At 32.7% G+C, this 22,262-nt stretch overlaps 2 protein-coding genes across 3 annotated transcripts in view; both read right to left on the bottom strand.

Annotated features, from left to right (window-relative positions):
* Nucleotides 1–299: 299 nt before the first annotated feature.
* Nucleotides 300–6,725, bottom strand: LOC128228514 (dolichyl-phosphate beta-glucosyltransferase-like). The gene is made up of 9 exons (XM_052939861.1): nt 6,607–6,725; nt 4,687–4,861; nt 4,268–4,314; nt 3,983–4,051; nt 3,648–3,740; nt 3,029–3,199; nt 2,207–2,358; nt 1,973–2,058; nt 300–1,431 (listed from the first exon to the last, which is right to left on the bottom strand). The coding sequence occupies exons 1-9, from the start codon at nt 6,670–6,672 to the stop codon at nt 1,313–1,315; spliced, it is 978 nt and encodes a 325-aa protein (XP_052795821.1). The 5' UTR covers nt 6,673–6,725; the 3' UTR covers nt 300–1,312.
* Nucleotides 6,726–8,853: 2,128 nt separating this feature from the next.
* LOC128228513 (rho GTPase-activating protein 26-like) overlaps nt 8,854–22,262 on the bottom strand; it is a 41,604-nt gene continuing 28,195 nt past the window's right edge. Inside the window, exons 20-27 of one of the 2 annotated variants that reach the window (XM_052939860.1) lie at nt 20,990–21,239; nt 19,933–20,103; nt 18,341–18,391; nt 17,250–17,289; nt 16,385–16,432; nt 13,798–13,914; nt 13,171–13,250; nt 8,854–12,934 (exon numbers count right to left, since the gene is read on the bottom strand). In XM_052939860.1, coding sequence (XP_052795820.1) covers nt 12,843–12,934; nt 13,171–13,250; nt 13,798–13,914; nt 16,385–16,432; nt 17,250–17,289; nt 18,341–18,391; nt 19,933–20,103; nt 20,990–21,239 — 849 coding nt within the window. In that variant the 3' untranslated portion in view covers nt 8,854–12,842. Of the gene's footprint in view, nt 12,935–13,170; nt 13,251–13,797; nt 13,915–16,384; nt 16,433–17,249; nt 17,290–18,340; nt 20,104–20,989; nt 21,240–22,262 lie in introns of those variants that run through there. The other variant, XR_008259934.1, reaches the window with a different exon arrangement.

The following is a 22,262-nucleotide window of genomic DNA, read 5'->3' as shown; positions in this document are numbered from 1 at the left end:
ATCAGATCTCAGATTTTCATATTTAAGTTCAAAAATTGATGTTTTATGCATTTTTCTTAAACAGTTAGCAACGCTTTTAGCCATAAAACATAAATTTTTTGAAAATTGAAATGGAAATATGAAAATCTGCGATCTGATCTTTTGTCAGCAGTCTTATTTCACTGGTTTGCTGATATTTACGCAAAAATTGGCTCATTCCAAGACAAAACTTAAAAAAAGTTGCCAAAGCAGTAAATCTGTGAGAGTGCACCTTTAAACAAATTTTGTCTGCAGCAGGAGGGAAAAAAACAAAAACAAAATTCAAGATGTGCCATTTAATAATAAAATCAAGCATAAAATGAGTTATTCTTATATTTTTTATTAAATTTTGCTGAAATATATTTCAAGTTCTATAACTTCAGAAAAGTTGACTGAAAACTAGCGTAAATGGATTGATATGCTATACTTGCAACATTGCTGAGCAGAAAGGGATGACACTTATTTTGCTGCACTCTTTTCCTCACAGAAATTTGGTAGGTGTCACAGAATATTTAAGAACACTTGCCAAAGTATTGCTTATCTTTTCTTTTGAAGATTGATAAGTAACAATAATATGTATTGAATACATTATAATACTTAATGTTCTGTATCACAGACCTATAAACCCTGGATATGATCTTGGATAATGTTAATTCAAAAGCTCTATAAAGACATAGCAGGCAGTTTCCAATCCATGGTTTATAGGTCCGTGTCTGTATACATGGATTAATTTAACAACTTGTATAACTTTTACAAATCACAGATACATTATATGATAGCAAAACACAAAACTAATCTACATTTTTCTTTATGGCAATTCCCACATATCGATAGTGAAATCCTCACTTATGTCAAACCAACCATTCCTTCTTTACAAAAGTTCATAGCTTATTCATGCCATCTTTTAACGAGGGATGCCTACACAAAATTGTAAAAAAAGAGGAAACCAGTAGAAGAATATAACATTGTAAACATATTGTAAACATTATTTTAAATCAGATTTCCATCAGTATTTACAAGACATACTTTATTTGTGAAAGAAGATCGAAACAGATAAATACTATGTACTTTTTATATATATATTGATCTACTGGTAATTGTAATTAAAAATCATTTAAAAAATAAGAAAAGAAAATTGGCATCCCTGTTACTTCATGTCTATCTTAGCTGTCTTGCAACTTCATTTACATAAATTTAGAACAGTCATCTACCTTTTTACAGTGACCATCATCATGATGAACACTTAAACGTCAATTGGAATAACAAAGCCTACAACCTAATAACAACAAAGTTTCTATTTTAGTTTCTTGATGTCTGTGTTGATTCTCCAGGCACCCAGAACGTATCGCAGTCGTATCAATAACAAGTCCCGGCCCATCTGAAGCCAGCTCCAAACAGGAATCATCTTAGAACCTGCAACAGAAAGTTCATATTTAAGCAAACAATACATAAAGATACATTTTAGATGTGTATGCACCTTTCGTAAATAAAATCAATCTTAAAGGTAGGCACACTGTGAGCAAAAGCAACCAATAAACAATAAAGCATGAGGCAAAGACCTGCATTTAAAAAGCTTCATTAAACACATTATTCAAACATCCTGTTGGAACCAAGAACTGAAAGTTAACAGTATTAGGGTTCAAGTACATTAAGTAACAAATGCTCATGTATATGAATCTTTGTAAAATTGTATTTATCTAATGAGGTTGAGTTTCATAGGATCACTATATATTAGATAATGACCTGCATGAAAAAGCGTTCATAGGGTAAGTCAAGCGTATTTAAGCTATAAAAAAAAATTGGTATCATTTTTCGAACAAGTGTTGATTTAGTCACCAAAAAAACAGATTTATAAAACAGTAAATTTAAGCATGACGTTTTATGCTTCATATTTATTCGTTTATCAGTTTTCCATACCTTCTACCGGTATTTATTCTTTACTAGTTAACCATACCTTCTATTTCTTGCCAGTTGATTGCCACCTCCCCAATTGGAATTTTAAATCTTTGTGCTAAATAAAGGAGATCTACATCGAACGCCCTGAAACAAATGATTTACAAAAATAAAAACATATTCATGTTATACTGCATGTTATCAAATTAAGTGGCATTCCTCAGGTGCTTAATGTCAACTTAAGCTGTCTATCAATAAGCAAAAATGAACTGGTATACACTAAACTGGCTCTCACCATCTCTCCACATGTAGATTTGAGAATAGCAGAAGGGCCGCATCCCGGGTGAGAAGCTTAAACCCGCACTGTGTGTCCTTGATTCCCCGCACGCACAGGAAATACACAAGGAAGTGGAACCCGTACATGAGGAACGTGCGGAACATGGAGCGCTGAAATGAGATAACAGAAGTTTTTCTTTTTATTTGAGCATAACAAAATACCACTCATGTTTGAAATAAATAAAATCAATTACTGTTTTGAACTTAAAACTCTACAAATTGTTGAGAAGCATACCTATAAACATAACTTTTGAATAAAACTTTGCTTCATTAAACAGACAGTCATCAATTTTCACGTTTACCAAAAATTTCAATACTGATACATCACAAATTAGTAAAATAGGTCCTGAATGTAATTCAGTCGAGCCTCATCAGCTCAAATTCCTCGTTGGCTCAAACTGGAAGTTAAGGACCATTTTTTTTACTAAATGAAAGCATTACTGCTTGGCTTAATTTACTGAGGCTCAATGTGATTTCGCTGGTCCCTGGGAGTTCTAATCAACAGGGTTCAACTGTATTTAGTTACTACAAAACTAACAACAAGAAGTAGAGCAAATCTTAGTTATTTATTTGTTTTCCCAGTTGACTTTTTAAAGGAGCAAAACTGGACAATTAATAAAGACAGAATATGGGCTTTGCTGTACGTGTGCATATTGTGTCAGGCAACATGTATACCACATTCCAATTAAATATCAAAACGATGCTTTAAAAGACACCAAGGCTTTGACATTACTACCACTTATTTTCTTCAATAAACAGACCAGCTTAAAAAGCAAGTTACCTCAGCCACTGAATCTTGCTCCAGATGAGCCCTGGAACCACAAACCACGGCCATGTTTTCGCTGTTGCGCATTTCTGACATTAATTTTTCCAGCTTGATCAGGTCGCTAAACTTGCTGGCTCCATCAGCATCGGCAAAAAGGATATATTGGCCTCGGGCTACAAACATACCCTGTGGAGAGACAAGGCATCATATTTTTTATATACATGTACGTGTGTGATTAATCAAATCTTCCATATCAACATAATTTATGAGAGATTGTTTTTCTTACATTTAAAACCCCAACAAATATCTGATTCCAAGCTGGCAAGGCAGACTGTTTTCTTGTCAAATTAAGTTGAGTCTGTAACTGAGAAATGACTGAATTTTTTTTTTTGGGGGGGGACTCTATTCTTACTAGTCTAACGGAACTATTGTTCTTACCAGTCAAATGAGTCAATAGCTTTACCTGTTCTAATGAGACAAAAGGTCTAGCCATTTAATTGAGACAGTAGCTCTAGCCATTTTATTGAGACAGTAGTTATAGCCTGTCTAATGAGACAACTGTTCTAACCAGTCGTATAGGACAATTGTGCTAACCAGTCAAGTGAGATAGGTCTAATGAGATAATTATTCTAACCAGTCTTATGGCTCCTCCTTTGCCCCTGTTCTTCTCCAACGTAAGAACTCGTACTTTATCACTGCCATACTTCTTTGTGTACTCCAAAGCCACCTACATGAAAACACTTTATAAACTTATGTTCCAAATGTACAGGTATATACTTTATTAAATGCGACATTCACAATTATTGTTAATTTTTTTTATAAAAGTCATTCGTAATTATCTGTTTTTTGATAGAAATATGAAACCTTGAACAGAGAATAAAAGCATATTAAATAACACAGACTATTTAACAAAGCTCATCATTTTTTCAAGAGTTGAGGAAAGGTTACTTTCATTGACTATAGCAATACCTCAGATGTCTTATCAGTACTGCCATCATTCACAACAATCACTTCATAACTGTACGAGGGATTTTTTTTCTGGAAAAAATAATATTCACACCATTTTCAAGTCAGTTATATAAATATTAATTAATGGGTTGGTGCATATCTAAAATGTTTAGTAACTTTTTTGTTAATGGTTTACAGTTAATTCACTTCTATCATTTACAATAATCTATATACAATCATTAATGTAATCTTATCTTACTAAGCATATAATGTTCATATACAATAATCTGTAAATCATTAACCAACCTGTTTGTCATCCAAAAACTCTAAAGCTTCATCCATCATGGCTGGCACTAAAATGAAGATTTTCTTGTTTTACGGCTGTGATTTTACAAAAATATATTTAACTGTTTTGATCTAAACATGAAAGTTAAATGATAATTATTACTTTTATATGCATAAATGACTTAATTTTTCGAACCAATATCAGGGCAGAACTTAATTATGGCCCTAATTCCATTGCCAATACCAAAAGGCAAAACAATTTTACTTCTAAAGAATAATAAAGGAGTTAAAAATAAATCTCAGTGACTTTCAACTATTGCAAAGTCCAGAATTATTTAATGAGGCAGATTTGATTGTATAAGGTGTCCTAATGCTGACCCCCTTCCCAAAATGGTTGAAAAATAATCACTGGACTAATTTCATACTGTAAGTAAACCTACATCTTTCCTGCTCAAAGTAAGCAGGCACAATGACGGAGAGATCAACGCTTGGAGGATCATGTAGACTCGGGAATGGGCACTTATCTTTCTTGTCGGGAGCTTCAAAGTACTTCTCACTATCATAGCGACCCAGGTCGGGATATGCCTTTGATGTCACATATATGACAATAATCAGCTGAAAAAAAATTATATAAATTATCGTCTGAAAATATTGTATGGGGTAAACAGTCATCGAAATCTGACTTTTGGATGAACAAGCCTAAACCCTTATATTAAAATAATTCAACAAACCCTGCTATATAAAATAGAATTTGAGCAAGCCCAGAAAGCATTTTACCAGTGCAGTGCTTGCGGGAAAATTACGTCTTTAAGATTGCTTATTTTAAGGTACATGTAGTTATTGGTAAGCATTAATTAGTTACAACCAGCCAGCTTGTTAGCTCATTTGGTAAAGCTCTATGCTAGTGATTCAACCATCAAATAGCTGCAGGTTTAAGTCACACACCAGGCAAACTTCACATCCAGTTTAGCTACAATAATGAATGATCAGGGATACTTTTTTTATTATTTTGACATTTCTGATGTATCCCTGTAACGCTACAACTCACTACCATTTAACACCGGGTGAAAGAATATATAGTAATATTATGCATCAATGTTGAATTATAATGACAAAATTCTTCAATATATACCTGACAGTGATCTAAACTGGATTGAATTTGTCATTCGAGTGGTTATTTTTACATAAATTTATTCTGGGTCATGAATACCGTTTTATACATGTACACAACCTGTCAGATTTGTCCACAATTTACAGATATCGGGATACTTGATAAACACTTGACACATGTAAGTGTTTTATGATATCTGAATATGTTTATTTGTCATAATGACATAAATAAATGTGTTTAATAGTAGGCAAATTTTTTTTTATAGAAATATGAATTTTTAAAGGAGATAATTTCAAAATTGTGGCAACAAGAATTCTCTGCGCAAGGACCGTTCACTACTTTTTGCTGAGATGGTGGACGTCATGAGACTATAGGTGGACTACATCCAGTTATACTTTAGTCTGGAATATAGACTAGTCAGGATTGATTGGATTGACCATAACGATTATTAGTTAGTAAGTGTACATAGTGTGCCCTCTGTTATGATCTGGTTGAATTAGCCAGTATCTTATAATAGCTCTGTGCTCAGTGGCAGGTTAGCCACAATAATGCGCATATAGGGAACTTTTTTAACATTAATTTTGGATATTCATTTTGTTCCCTAAATGCCACAAGTCGACTGATCCATACCAAGTAAAATATATTCTTCAATTGTAACGCCACAATGCTTAACAAGTCACTGTTAAATAAAAACACAAAAGTTACGCATTAATTATTTTAGCAAATACCTTTCTCTTATTTCACTTAAGTATTAAATGAAACAGAAATAATCAGTCTAATTCAGATCGACTTCTGTCAATAAAGCATCGCCATTTTCGAACCACCTAGCAAGTGCCCGTTATCTTTCCCTTCAATATACTTAGCGCTGGGATCTGCCATTCTTGGCTAGGAAAACAACAAGTGGGATATGAACGCGTTGAGTCGCTAAATCAAAAATTGTCAAAGACTCTGAAGCGGCTGTTTATATGGACTAAGTGGCAGGTACACAGCCACACGCTAGATGCAATTTCATCAAAGGTTAACTTTATAATCATGCAAATGAGGTCATATCACAGACATGTCTTTATACGTATTCTTCAATCTTAACTTAGGGTTACCACTGCAAGTATGATGACATAATTAATGGTCCCATGTTATTAAAATTAAAAGGCAAGCTCGGCTATGATGCAATGGCTAGTCTTCACTCATATACTAAGTGTTGCATATCAATCTTATAAATAGAATATAAGAATGCAAATAAGATACTTACCAATATAGATAAAAATAACACAAGAACGAATATTGCTGACAAAAAAGTTGAGATTGTCAAGTCCATTTTGTTTACTGCCACGAATCATGCATCCGTTAAAAGCTTGAAACTCAACTGCAAGCGCCTGAATGACACGGAGTCGAGGGGTCATCTCAAAATAGTTTTCTAAAAGAGGATACCTGTTCGATATTTTAATTTATAAAAAATCATATACTATTTTTAGAAAATCACGTTTAAACTTAAAGTGACACTCTTATTCAAAATCAATACATACATACACATATGTATAACAGACATCAATTTTGACCGATATACCTTTAACTACTTCCTAAATAATGAATTTATAGAAAATATCAATTACTGATAACTTGTAACCCTGTATTTAATATAGCAGAAAAGGCAAAACATATTAAATGATTGGTGAATGCTAAAAGGTTTACTGTGATCTTCTATAGTATCATAAGGTAGAAATGCCGTGTTCTATGCTCATTTCTTTCAAATTAAACTCGGTATCATTTAAAAGAACCCTTGTTTTCCATATTTGTTCACCATTTTTGATGAATAATGTCATTTCAACCCCTGGATTTTTCAACCCCTATTTTAAAGACTTTTCAACCCCTTGGTTTTATGTCTGTCAGGAGTTGTTTTTATAAAAAAAAATCTTTTACAAAAAAATTGAAACTGATTTAAAAAAAGTATGATTTAAAGAACACACATTCATCACGTAGCAATTAAGTTAAGCAATTCACTACCCATATAATTTTGATATTATTTTGCCTTTTTTGGTATCTTTTTATGCTTTTTACAAATATGGAACGTCAGAACGAATTTATATGTACATGTATTATGGATCATACTTTTGATCTTTAAATAATAAAATTGTATAATTTATAGAACTTGCTTTGCTTTAAAAAAAATACGCAGTCAAAACATTATGTTAGAATTGTATATTGTTATACATTAAATATTTGTTATGTCTTTCTCAAATTCATTGAACTGAATATTGATGTTAATTTTTTTTATTCCTTACACATTATTGATTTTGAAAATAAAGTTTGAAGGAAATTGTATTTTTTATTTTCTTTACAAAGGTGAGAAATAAATGGGTTGAACAGTCTTCTTTTATAACTGGATGTAATGTCTTCGTTTTAGGGAATGGGGGTGGGAGAGGGTGAAAAGTCGTAGCACTTTTAAAGGTTGAAATGACAAAGGGGTTGAAAAATCTTTGATTTCACATATGGCATAGGGGTTGAAAGGTCTTGGGGTTGAAAAGTATGACAGCCCCTTGAGCAAGGAGATCTTGAACAGATGAGTTAACAGGTTTGGACGATAATGGTGCAGATTGGCTCTTATTGCCCTTACATGTACCTTGATTCCTGGCATACGTCTTTCTTGCTGTCTTCTTCGTATTCTTGGGTGCCATATATATGTTAATAGCGCGAGGGCAACTGTATGAATGCGGAAATTTTGAGATTTATGCTACGGATTTAAATCGTTCTCATTTACCATTGGTTTGATAATGATAATTCTAACACATGGCATAATCGCTTTGTGGTAAGAGAATGAGCTATATTCTTTTTTGGGCGTATGCCAACATGTTGACATTATTTTATGATTTTTCATACGCTCTTTACAAGTTTCTCTAAAACTTCATAGTGTTACTGCACAATTTGCCAGAGTGATGAAACTTGACATGTATGTTAAGCAGCAATTTATGTTGTGAACCAGGTATTTAACTGTGTTTGGGGCACCCAGTAAGTGCAGAGTTATGGCCCTTAACTTAAAACATTCTATAAAGCATGCAATCTAAGCCAGTCAACTGTTACAGGAATGAATTCCAGCATGTGAAATGGTGCACTTGGGGTGGGGATGTGTCCTATAAACACATAGTTTCAACCTATTATGAAAATGTATTTCAAAATATCACGCCTCCAACATAAATTACACAACGCCATTGGTCCAGGACTGGTCAAGCTGTGACCTCATATTTTTCCATATTGGGTCACCAAATTTATATCGTACCATCATGGCACCCATTTTCCGAATCCGATGAATAAATGAAACATTTAAATATGTAAACAAGTTGTCAACCTGAGAATCACTGATATTTACACTGTTAGAAGGTGACCCGATGTGGGATATACGGGGCGCAGGAAACCATACTCTGGTTCGACCTTAGCTCTTACCAGATATGTTTTCCTTTGCCCCTTAACTTATAATATTGCCCATAAAAACACAATGCAAGAAAAAGGTTTTAGATTTATTACCGTGAGTTATTAACTGTAATAAGTTGTATAATTAACTACCAGGTATTTGCAAATACCGGTGATATTCTATAACTGATACCAACTGTAGCATACTTAACAACATATAACAACAAATAGGAAATAACATGAACTTGACATTAACAAATGCCTTAAATAAGCAAAAGAGTATATACATGATATTTACATCAATAATTCACTTAAGTTTTGCAATACAATTTTTTTATGTTTCATAAATGTATGTTTAATAGGTTATAATTAAATGATCCAATCTTGCAATGAATTCAATGTTGCGCACTCATGTGAATTATACCATTGTAATTGTTTCACATCTTACATGTGAAATATTCCCATTAAAATGATATGATCCAATATTTCATGTCATACACATGAAATATCCCATTATAATGATGTGATCCAATGTCTCACATCATACACGTGAAATATCCCAACATAATGATATGATCCAATGTCTCACATCTAACATATGTGATCCAATGTCTCACATCATACACGTGAAATATCCCAACATAATGTTATGATCCAATGTCTCACATCATACACGTGAAATATCCCAACATAATGATATGATCCAATGTCTCACATCATACACGTGAAATATCCCAACATAATGATATGATCCAATGTCTCACATCATACACGTGAAATATCCCAACATAATGATATGATCCAATGTCTCACATCATACACGTGAAATATCCCAACATAATGATATGATCCAATGTCTCACATCATACACGTGAAATATCCCAACATAATGATATGATCCAATGTCTCACATCATACACGTGAAATATCCCAACATAATGATATGATCCAATGTCTCACATCATACACGTGAAATATCCCAACATAATGCTATGATCCAATGTCTCACATCATACACGTGAAATATCCCAACATAATGCTATGATCCAATGTCTCACATCAAACACGTGAGATATCCCAACATAATGATATGATCCAATGTCTCACATCATACACATGAAATATCCCAACATAATGATATGATCCAATGTCTCACATCATACACGTGAAATATCCCAACATAATGATATGATCCAATGCTTCATATCATACATGTGATAAATCACATTTCACATCATATGTGTGGAATATTCTATCATAATGATATGATCCAATGTTTTACATTATACATGTGAAAAATCCCCTTATAATCATACCACCCATGGTTTTAAATCATAAATGTGAACTATAATATAATTAAATGATCCTCTGTTACATTCCATTAATGTGAAATTGGCCATTGAAATGATATGGTATACATGTGAAATAGATCATTATAATAATGTGATTAGTTATGTCTTAATTGGAAGAATCTCCTTCAAAATGAATCTTTATAATTAACATTGCAATTCAGCAATTTATGCAAATCATAACAAACAAATTTTATAATACAGGTACATCTTACAGAAAAACATTTGCTCATACATCATTTACATTCAGTTCACCAAAGAAACGTTTGTTAACAGTATCCCTACATCCTATCTACATTTTTCATTGGAATTTTAAGTTTAGTTTCCTTCTGATAGAGAAATTCTTACTGGCTGGAAAAGTTAATCTCATGATACAAGTAAACAAGAGGACCATTAATGCCCTAGTTTGCTCACCCAAATTACATCCAAAACACTTGACCTACTTCAAGAAAACAACATATGAAGAAGCAAAAATTTGATTTGGGTAGAAAAAAGTGGAATCTTTAAACTTATGTTGCTTTCATATTGTTGATAAATGACCTAGGTTTTTGCCAAACTATAAATCTAGTCTTCAGTTCATGAAAAGAAACATTCTGGCCAAGTCTCATAAAAACTGGGTAGAAAATGCTCTCGTTTTTTTTTTATATAAAACATTTGTATTTAACAAAATTGCTACAATTTATAACCCGACTTCACCATTTTCCTTCATGACCTTGACATAGAAACAACAAGAACAACTTGACTAAGTTTGCCTTTAGATATTCAGAAAGCTTGTTTGAAATACTTGACTGACATCAGACGATGACTATAGCACACAATAGGCACAAGGTACTCGAGTGAGCAAAAAACTGCCAAGTAATTAAAAATTGAAAAAGAACGAACAGAAAAATGGCAGTCTCATTTGCAACAATATGGAGCACACCGCCATAGAAATAAAAGCACCATTGTTAAAATAAATTATGCATATATTGCTCATGGTAAAAAACCATTTAACACAAAGACACACATGAAATATACAATGAAAAAGTACCCAACAATAAGTATAAAAAAAACTATACATTTTTTTCAATCTTAACATTAAATCGATTTTGGAAGCTAGTTATATATATATACATAATTGAAAGATTGAAAAAAAAAAATGAGCCAAATATTATAATGACAGTCAATTTACCAAATAACCACAATTTATATAAACACTGAACTAATTTTAAAAATTGAATATCTGCGAATTGGTTATGTCACCTATCGGGAGTGCCCACAGTTTTCCTAGCAAAGGTCACCATTACCATACTTGTTGACCTATTGACCTAAAATCAATAGAGCTCGACTAATGACTATGACCCATGTGAAAAACTAAGTTCAAAGATCCTTCACCAGGTGTTATACGGTAAGTCATTGATCCGAAACACCAATGCGCATACCATGTGTGACAACGGACAAAGGAATACCGCTGTGTCAGCCATGCTTTGCAGGCGACACAAAAACATTTATAAGGTAAAGTATGAATCATAATGAAATATAAAAGCATTTTTAAAAGAACATGGTCCAAGGGGGGGAAAGCCTCTTGAATTATATAAAGACACATAAACATTTCCATCGACAAATCAACGAGACAAAAACAAAGAAATATCACAGAAGCTCTTTGTTTAAAATATGTTGTCATGAGAAATGTACACATGGATATGAGCAAAATGAAGATCAGATCCTAATTGACATGATGCTAAAATCAGATTAATCTATATCTGCCCCTTGCTAAAGAGTCTATTTAACGGTACCCAGGTGCACATGCATTTGTTTATCAATTAAGGGCTTTTACATATTTTTTGTTTTGTTTTAGTTTTACAAGTTAAGCATATTCAAATAATTAATTAGGGCTGCTCAGGGTTACATCAATTCGTAAGTGGTTATATAATACATAAGATACAGAAATATATATTTGAGTCAACTTCTAACTTGGTAGAACTAATAATACAATTTGTGTGAAAAGGCTAATACTTGCTAAAACTTTATATTATGACTTGATGTAACACAACATAGTTAAAAAAATGGAAGAAAAGGCTTGCATGGAATTATGACAAATATGTGGAAACAATAATTAAGATAGGATTTAACAAATGCATACATAAGTTTAAGGAAAAGGCTAAGATGTAGGTGCAAAGAAACTGTAGTAAGATGTCTTTAACCTAAGACAGGAGAAACCTACTGAACATAAAACATACAGGAAAACATATTGCATCGTGGAGAAAACAGTAAGGATTCAAGTACAATATGGTTGTTATGTATACGATTAATATCATCCCCATTTATCATATTAACAGAGAGTGAGATAAGGTTATAGATTAGAGAAATGCCTTGTGATTTGAGAATACTATGGTATATCTGGCCTTAAAACGAACTTAAATTCACATCGGAACACAAAAAATGTAGTCAGCTTGTACAGCAGTATATCAATATAAAGCAGCCATGGGAAAGTCATTAATCACGGCAAAACTGTGGAACATCTTAAGCCTGGGCTAATCCATGTTTTCATCATCATAGTCCAGGCAGGGCTAGTCCATGTAATCCACCCCAGAGTTCTAAGACTGGGTTAGTCAAAATTAGGAGAACTTAAACACCAAATTAAGGTATTAAAATGGGGCTAGTCCATGTATTTCAAATTAAAAGTACTTAAACACCAATTTAAGTACTAAAACAGGCTAGTCCATGTACTCCAAATTGGAGTTCTAAAATGGGGTTATTCTACATATTCCACATAGTTCTCTGGTATAAGCCCCACTCTACCATTCAAACTTCCCTCTAACCATCCGGGCTCCTTAGAATTCCGTACTGAAACAGAAAGAAATACCTCACTTTAGCCTTTATAATTCATAGTACCCACGGCACATGTAACTGTTGTATTACCATTCATTAATGAACATTGATACAGTACAGGTATACTTAATAAGTATCTCAATCATGATCGCACTACATTCAAACACTTAACCATCAGTACTTATCATCATCGTTCATATATATTATCAAATAATTTTCTTACGCTTTTATTGCATGATGTATAAGCTCACCGTTTTTGATGATAACATTTGGTTCAAAGGAAAGTTCCGATTCATTTTCAGCCTCACAGTGGTAGAGTGTTCGCACAGTCCTACAAATATGGATAACAAATGTAATCATGTTTGCAGACAAAATGAATATTTCTGTAGGCTAAATTGAAAACAAGAGTGCTGCAGAGGAAATTGTGACACCTGACTGTTCTTTTCAGTCCAAAAAGGGGAACAAATAAACAATATCAGTCCAAAAAGGGGAACAAATAAACAATTGTTCAAGCTAGAGTAATGGGCCTTGCATAACATGTGCGTATTGTATCAAGCAGTTTATCTGGCGGCAACTTCAACTTTGAAAAGTAAAATGTATAACAAGAACAATTTGATACTTTAAAAAAGTGAACAAACTAAGATGCAGTTCTAGATAATCTTAAACACAATACACTGAAAAAAGAAATGAAATACATAACAAAGAAAACTTCTTTGTACTAAATTGCAGTGTTTTATATTGGTTTGAATCTACATCAATGCTTTGTATCTATTATTATTATACAGTATGAAACAGCGTCAAGTAATTAGGTGTAATCGAAATCTTTCATATAATTAAATGTTTGATTAAGTAAATTTGAAAACCATTGTCCACAATACCTTCTTTTTGGCGGAGAGTTATTGCTATTTATTGAACTACCCAGACTTCCACTAACACTTCCTGTCATGCTCACTGAACCTCTTCCTGTTGATGGAGTACCTTGCATAGATTGTGACCTGCAAACAAGGATCCTTGTATTACATTCTTGTAATTGATGTCAACTTACATAATATTATCTACTTTAAGGTTAGTCTTAAGGTCCACTACAATGAAGCATTTGGTGAGTTTGTACATAAGCTGTTATGCCTTAACATGCATAAGCCTCTAGCTACTTAGCCCATTCTGTAACTATTACAATAACAAGCAACAATGGTTATTGAACTTTTATTTAAAACCCAAGTACAAATTCTTGACATTGAAGGAAAACTATTTATTGTTCACAGCTTTTTCAATGGATTGTTTTCTATCCGACTAAGGTTAAGATATAAAAGTGCAACACTAAATTCACCATAAAATGAAAGTTGTTAAAACTTGGTTAAACCGTTTTAAAACATACTTTCATTTAATGCTTTATACATCCAATTTTAATTAAACTTATACACAACTTAAATGCCATTGTAATGAGAATAATAAAATCCCAATGCCATATCATTTAAAGAAAACACAATTTCATGCAAGGAACTAAAGTATTCAATAGTCCTATCGTTGTGGGATCCACAGGAAATTATTACGCTCTGTGTTATTGATTAGTAGGAGAAATCTCATGATTATGAAAATTAAATAATTCAGTTTCATTGGTGCTGAACGATATGTTAGCCAATGAAATTATGTGTTCTAATCCATATTTAGTAACAAACAACTTGTATGATGTAATCGTGAATCCTCTAAGTTTCAGGGTATTCAATTATAACATGAATTTCATTGGAAGAAGAGTTTCCCCGACCTCATCAATATTCATGAAAATGAGATTTTGTCAGTCAATTTTCCTATGGTACTAATGCAGTGTAAATAGAATACAGTTTGAGGGTTGCAGTAAATAGTCCTTTATCAATCCTTAACCTATCTGTATCTTTTCTGAGATGCATTCTGAAGTTCCATGATGGTCTTGAATACAAGATTACGGTAGCTTAATCAGTTTTGTAACGGTGGAAATTAACCAAACACAATTGAGTTTGGCTTTCAAGTGGTTCCTCTGCTAGCTTAAAGCATTATCTGTTGACTTTCTGAAGGAAAACTATGTGATTCATATTTCATAACACACTAGAGTTTATGATGTCATTGTTTTATTTCAATATTGCTGTTTGATTGGATAAGGATGACATCATTAAACCAATGGTGTATGATGTTACAATTATCAGTTATTTGCTCATATAAACATGGGTTGTCAATAACGTTTCTTTAACAATAAATACACAGCTGCAGAAGATTTAACTGATTTTTAAACATGATAAATAATGATTAAGAATGAAAATATAAGGAAAGATCACATATTATATGAACACAGCTACACAGGCTTAAGAATTTCCTAAGAAGTGTTATTCTGCTTCATGGAATTTACTTGCATGCCCTCCTGCCTTAATACAGTATGAACACTCAAAAAAATGTGATTAAACCATAAAAAGTTACATTTATATCAATGTACAGACAGCATCTAACCTTTTTCACTGTTTTAATTTTCAGTGAATGAAATTATTCAGATCTTTTAAACCTTATACCACTGACACGAATATTGATAATGTGATATAATCACACTGGTAAGAACAAAATATGTGTAAGGTAAATATGAGAACACATGCTCCCGCGTTAAGGACTTTGTGCAAAGGGGTTGAGTTATAAAGTTTTCTCTGACATTGAAAGTAATGTTCACTATTATACTTTTACTACTTATGCTTTAATTGTCTTATTGTCTACAAAATTTGTGGGCTAAGAGGAAGTACAAATTTATTTCAGCAATATGTGTTATGGAAAAATTCTGCACCTTAATATGAAAAATAAGTTCTTAAAACTTATTATTTAATGTTGAAACAATTTTCCAATGAAACAAAATGAATGCAGTGAATTTGTGTTTCAGTTTAGAAATCTTCCCCATTAATGAAACCAAAAATAATGTTCCTAGTCTGGTACCAATGCAGAATTTATCTTAAAATTATATTAGCTTGAAATGTCAGAGGGTTAATTTATCAATTTAAGAATGAGGGATTGCATGCAGAAGATTTATTGATATTAGAGATGGCTTCCAAAAACACTAGAGCACCACTAAAAGAATGCAAATGCTATTCATTAAAAAAGAGAAGAGTTATGTGTGTATTGTCTTTGGTAACATGTGAACCAATTTTCATGAACAGTATTTGAGTAATGGCCATGATTAAAGTGTTTGCAGAGTGTTGCTGTTGAACCAACAACAACACCAAGGCTTTGGCGACTAGCCAATACCTGCAACTGACACATTTGCATTTCTGTGGAATAATTTATAATTGTATTGTGTTTCATTGAAAGAGAGTATTAATTAATTAATATTTAACCATTCATATCTTTTGCAAGCCATCTCCAACAATAAGGAGAAAAGGTAAAGGCATTAACACATGCATTACAATACAGACAGTGTGTGGGTGTATAAATATGAAAGATCATGCAGGGTTGCCTTACATGGAGTGGGAAGAGTGATCACTCGGGGTCCGTTTCTTGATGCTGCCACTGAGAAACAAACTCAAGCTGTTACCATAGCAACAAGGTGAAACTGTTACAGCAGCTTTAAGGTTATTAACCTAGCAACAAACTCAAGCTGATACCATATACCAACAAGTTCAAACTGTTTCAGCAGCCAAAAGTCTGTTACCATAGCAACAGACCCATGCTGTTAAAATAGCAACAAACTTCAGCTGTCACCATAGCAATCAACTCCAGTTGTTACCACAGTCACAAGGCAGAAATGTTACCATAGCAATGGTTATGGCACAAAGGTGAAGGCCAACTACAGGCATTGTCTGAGAAACAGGTTATATGCAACAGCTAGCAAAAACCAAGCAATTGAAAAACACTTGTCATTTCTACATCTACTGTATGTGCACTTAACTATCAATAAAACTCTTTTTCTGTCCATTTAAACATTGGACTAAAGCAACAGGCATTGTAATTTAAGCCAGCAACTAGCAAGAATTGTTTATCCAAACAAACATGATAAAGTTCTTCATTTAAAGTTCTCTACTGTTGGGAATACCTACTTGGCCCCTTCATGCGAGTCCGATATAATTTTACGTTTTTTGAAGAAATAAAGACGTATAGGCAGAACATTGAAACATTGCATCTGAAATTGTATATTTACACAATAGCATATCATTGTTATGAATTAAAACAGTCACAACGTGTTACATACCGAGTCGATGTATATGTATAACAGTTTAACATGACTGACATGCTATGGAAATATGTTTCAGACAATATAACTGTAATTACATGATACCAGTACATTGTGTTTAGACAAAATGAGGCTTATAAGACATGAAGTACTTACAATGTTGGCACATCTGATGTTGACAGAATTAGTCTGTTTGCTGAAAATGGGGATAAAATTGTGTTATTACAGATCTATACAAATACTGGTACTACTTTTTCTGCAAAAACAAATGCAAAAGTACATACACCTTATTAATTTTCTGTTGTGCAGACATTTTGATAGTATTTACTCCAGGAGAAGTAAAATAATTATAAATGAAAAAGCACTGTTAACATTAAATTTTAATAACCGTAAACTTGTAGTTTAACTACATTTTTTTCAAACATTTTTTAATTTCTCATTAATACTTCTTTTTAACGAGACCTTATCAACCATATTCTGAAGGTCTGGACTTGAGAGGTTTTAACCCTTCACCCACCATAAAGGTATAAGCTATAGACAGGTATAAGATTTTTCCTGACAAGCTTTGAAATAGAGTGTTCCATGCGTGACCATAGCGCAAACATTTTGAAAGGCTTGTTTGAGGATATTTTATCCTGTTGGGGGTTGCATTACCAACTTGCAGACATACTGATGAATAAGTTTATTCTACATTTCCATGGTTGTGCCTACACTATATGTAAAACACATCAGAAGCATATGCACTCTATTATAAGGCACTTTATTGGCAAACATTTTATTTGATGAAAACATTGCTATTAGTTTGTACAGGTGGACAGAACAGCCGAAAGTAGCAACAGTAGTTTTAGAGATTGCCAAACAAGACTTGTATGTGTACCTGTATGTGTACTTGTGTACATGTACACATGTATGTATGTGTGTGTATCTAGCAACACATGCATCGTATACCCTCAGTTGAGTTTGAAAGTTGTCTGAAAAATTTCACTTAAATCCTGTACTTAAAAGCTTGCTGATACTCATACACAACGTTCCTTGTGCTAGTGTTCACATCATTCTGAGCTTGAACAATGTACACATAGTAACGCATAGATGAGGTAGTGCACAAAATGTAGACCACACATATAACTTACACATACAAGTAGTGTTTCACAACCTCTCGTTTAGTACAGAACAAGGTAGCAGATCTGTGTCTGAGCATATACATGGGAGCAGGTTAGCTATACAGTTGCACTAACAGTCCAACTCACCGTTCAGTTTAGTGTTGTCAAACTCTATTTTGTCAACAGGGCAACTGTAACCTAATATTGCGTTCAGAAAAGAGTCAAGGTATGAGATTTGTTTTCATTAATTAAGTGGTGGAATGAATGTTGATGGAACTAATTTCTACAGAAACAGAGACTAAAAGTTAGCTACATATGTAAAACACACCAGAATATTTTCCTTTTGTACAGTTTAGTAACAGTTCTTGTATTTATCAATCTTTAAAGGTTTATGGAAAAACTGTTGTTGTTTTTTTAATTCAAACACTTGTAAATATCTGGCTGTTTTTATTTCACCTCATACAAATTCTTGTAACATCTGGTTACCATAATAGAATTCATGATACTAGCTTTATTACTTAGAGGTGCAAAAGAGAACATTTTAGCACTAATTTTTATCCTGTTTTTATCACATGACTTTTCTTGTTTCAAGTGTAAAACAACCATTACATATGTTTGATATGTTCTTTTTGTTTATACATGTTTAATTTCGTCTAAAATATTGATTTAAAAATTATAGACAGGAACTGGATTTATTTCTTGTATAACACGCTGTGTTTTCTTATGTTGTATCACCCAAGAGCCTACGTTGCATGTGCAAATCACTACACTGTATGAAAAAAATAGGGTGTCAAATTTTAATGCTTTTGTAAAAAAATACCTCCTATGACATGAAAGAAATACAATGCTGTTTGCTTGATCTGTCGGAATGAATCACTTCTTGTTGTATGCATAAAGATAAATCAGACTTGACCTTCAGTCTCGGGCAATATAAACTTCACATGATCAAGGAAAAGTGATACAACACAACAGATCAACCAACCAATGTAATATTCCCTATATTTCACACAAGTGTAATATAACATGGCATTAATGTCATTCTGACTTACTAATTTACAGTAAATTAATAAAATCTTCAATTTTGACAATGAGTTTGTCATGTGATAAAAAGAATCTCACATATGTTGCCATTATTAAACACAAAATTTCATGAAACGGAAAAATTATAAATCTTAAGGATGATTCACTTTGTAACTTTTCCAAAGTTTGTTTCATAATAGTGTGTATTAAATGGCAACGCATGTCAGATCCTGTATTAAATATGTACTCGTAAAAAATGCAAGAGGTAAACATGATTATATATGCTAACAAAATGATGATATACCTAATCTGCATACAACCAATGAACTATAAACTATATATTAATATGTGTAAATATTGTAACAGTAATATAAGCCATAGTATGCAAGTACGTCCAGTGTAGCAGCCTAAATGTCGTTATATTGAAGCGGAGTATTCATGGTACACAAATTCTTCAAGAGCAAAAAATTAATCCTTTAATTAATTACAAACAACTAAAACCTACACATTACAAGCGAAGGCCATTGTTATAATATTTTAAATGGTAGTCAATGACAGTTCCAAAAAATCAGCTCTAACACTTGCTCTTAAGTAATGTTTAAATTCCCTTTCAATTACAACATACAGCGATTATTTCTATCTATAATTACAGCAATGTGCAATATTTTACAACAAATAGTGACCTGACAGTAATATAACCATCATCCAACAGGACCTACCTAACTCTGTGACGTTGATATTTGAGTACACAGGTCCCGTCCCTGGACCACGACCCACCTGATTTCTACGGATGGGCTCAAACGCGGATGAATTGCTGACGTGGTTAGACTGGTTAGAGTTTAGTGACTCGGAGCTGCCACTTACACTATTACTGGTTTGTGTCTCAAAACCTGGAAGGAATGTGGAAGAGATGGCATGTAATGTAAATGTTGCTTTTTAATCCACTCTTTTCTGATATATTAGGTAAGTAAACTAATGTGAACTTTGAACCCTGGTGATCCCGCATTATTTTGTTATCATTTTAAAGGGTTTAATGCGTAGAGGAAAAATGTGTAAATATAATAAAATATATATGATTATATAATGAAGACACACTCTTTTTGGAGGAAATAAGTCATTTCACAGATATCAGTTAAAAAAAGAAAAAAATATAAAATTACATAATTATACCTATACCGTAATTTATTTCCGACCATTATCTTTACATATTATTTATCCGTAAGCAATACTCTTTCAAATGATAGCAAAATTACAATTGGCCACCAGGCAACAACATTCAACATTATTGACAAAAGTTGAAATGAAAAGTTTATTTGTTCATAAGATACCTTTACTAGCAACATGAATTTTTTTTTTCTGCTCTAAAATGTTAAATAAAAGCAATTCTTTTTAAGGTTGTTTGTACGAGCAGCTAATATCAAAGACAAGTTTTGGGGTAACCAATTAACATTATATATAGTTATAACTGTTTTGGTTCAATTCAAAGCATACCAATTGTAAATTCATTAATTGCGTAATTATATTATGACTAGCATATGGACATATTTGTATCATAAAGAGCATCTTGATTCGTATCTGTATATTTTTATTCTTTTGACGTGCATTTAACCCCTTCCTTATCAGATGTCTTTTTACTCCTTTGTCCAATTTCTTACAGATACACCCTTTTACTCTAAATTGTATAACCAGGAAATTAATAGCTATGGGCGGCTGATTTCACCATTCCTCAAGGAAAGGGTTCAAACAATTTAAAAAAATTCTATTAGAGCCACCTACTTCCTGTTGTAGGATTATAGACGTCCACTGGTCTCATTTTCGCCCTGTTCTGCTGCTGGTAGGGCGTGCTGACATTCCTCGGTGACTGGGATTTGGGCGCACTCATTGCCGTGGCTGTCACTGTGGGCTTGGTTGCCATGCCTCCAGGAACTGGGGGTGCTCTGTGCCGCTTGACTGGACCCCGGCCAACGTCCTGATTTTTAGCCAAGTTTGTTCGTAGTTCCTTGTCTTCAGGCGCAGTTTTGAATATCTGAAACGATAACACTACCATTTTGTAAATGTGATCCAATAATGATGTTGGTGCTGCATTATAATGTTATAAAACCAATGAAAAATTCAACACAATAAGATCAAAATGGGTAACAAATTTCTTTGAGTGGTGCTGTTTTTTTTTACCAACCCTAATCTTTGTAAACTGACTTTAATTTATACATTAACAATAGACATATAAAAATCTGACCTCAGTTGAAACTTATTTATCCCACTTTAATCCTCAAATTGTACTTGACATCGTCAGTGAAAATGAGTATGGTGGCAGAAAAGTTTTCTTTTTAGGGAGATAAAACGTCTCGAAAGCAGGCAATAATAGCTTAACAAAACTTTGAAGTTTCTTTAATTGAATTATACACATTTGTGGTCATTTTGCTTCCTGTTAGATTTTATTTCCTTTCGTTACCACCTAATATACTTCCAACGTCACATAAAATTAAAGTGAGATAAATAAGTTTAATGTGACACTCTTATTCAAAATAAATACATACACATGTATAACAGACATAAATTTAGGTGATAAACCTCACTTACTAAATAATATAAAATAAAATGTTAATTACTGATAACAAAATCGCAACTGTAGCAATAATAATAATAATTAAAAGCTGAAACCGCAAACATATTAATTGACTGGTCGGTCCTTAAAAATTTAAAGTGATCAACTATAGTCTCATAAGGTAGAAATACCATGTTTTCTGCACCTTTCTTTCAAAATAAACTCAGTATCCTTCATCAAAACCATTGTTTTCAACATTTATTCATCCTTTTCTGTATATTAAAACAATTATATTAATTGTGTTAAATGTTTTTTGGGAGTAAGAGTGCATCTTTTAGAATTTGAATAGAGTGTGTTTTTTGTGCAGGAAGGGGTGTCAAATTTAAGTAAAAAAATATAAAAGCTGCAAAAATTTAACAGTCTGTCAACTATGAAAGATAAAAGCATACATGTATTGAAAAATTCTAAATGTACAGAAAATTGTGAGAAAAATCATTGAATAGC

This window comes from Mya arenaria, chromosome 3 (assembly GCF_026914265.1).
Source record: "Mya arenaria isolate MELC-2E11 chromosome 3, ASM2691426v1".
Lineage (NCBI taxonomy): Eukaryota > Metazoa > Mollusca > Bivalvia > Myida > Myidae > Mya > Mya arenaria.
The sequence above is the reverse complement of the archived record's forward strand: the minus strand, read 5'-3'. Positions and strand labels throughout refer to the sequence as shown.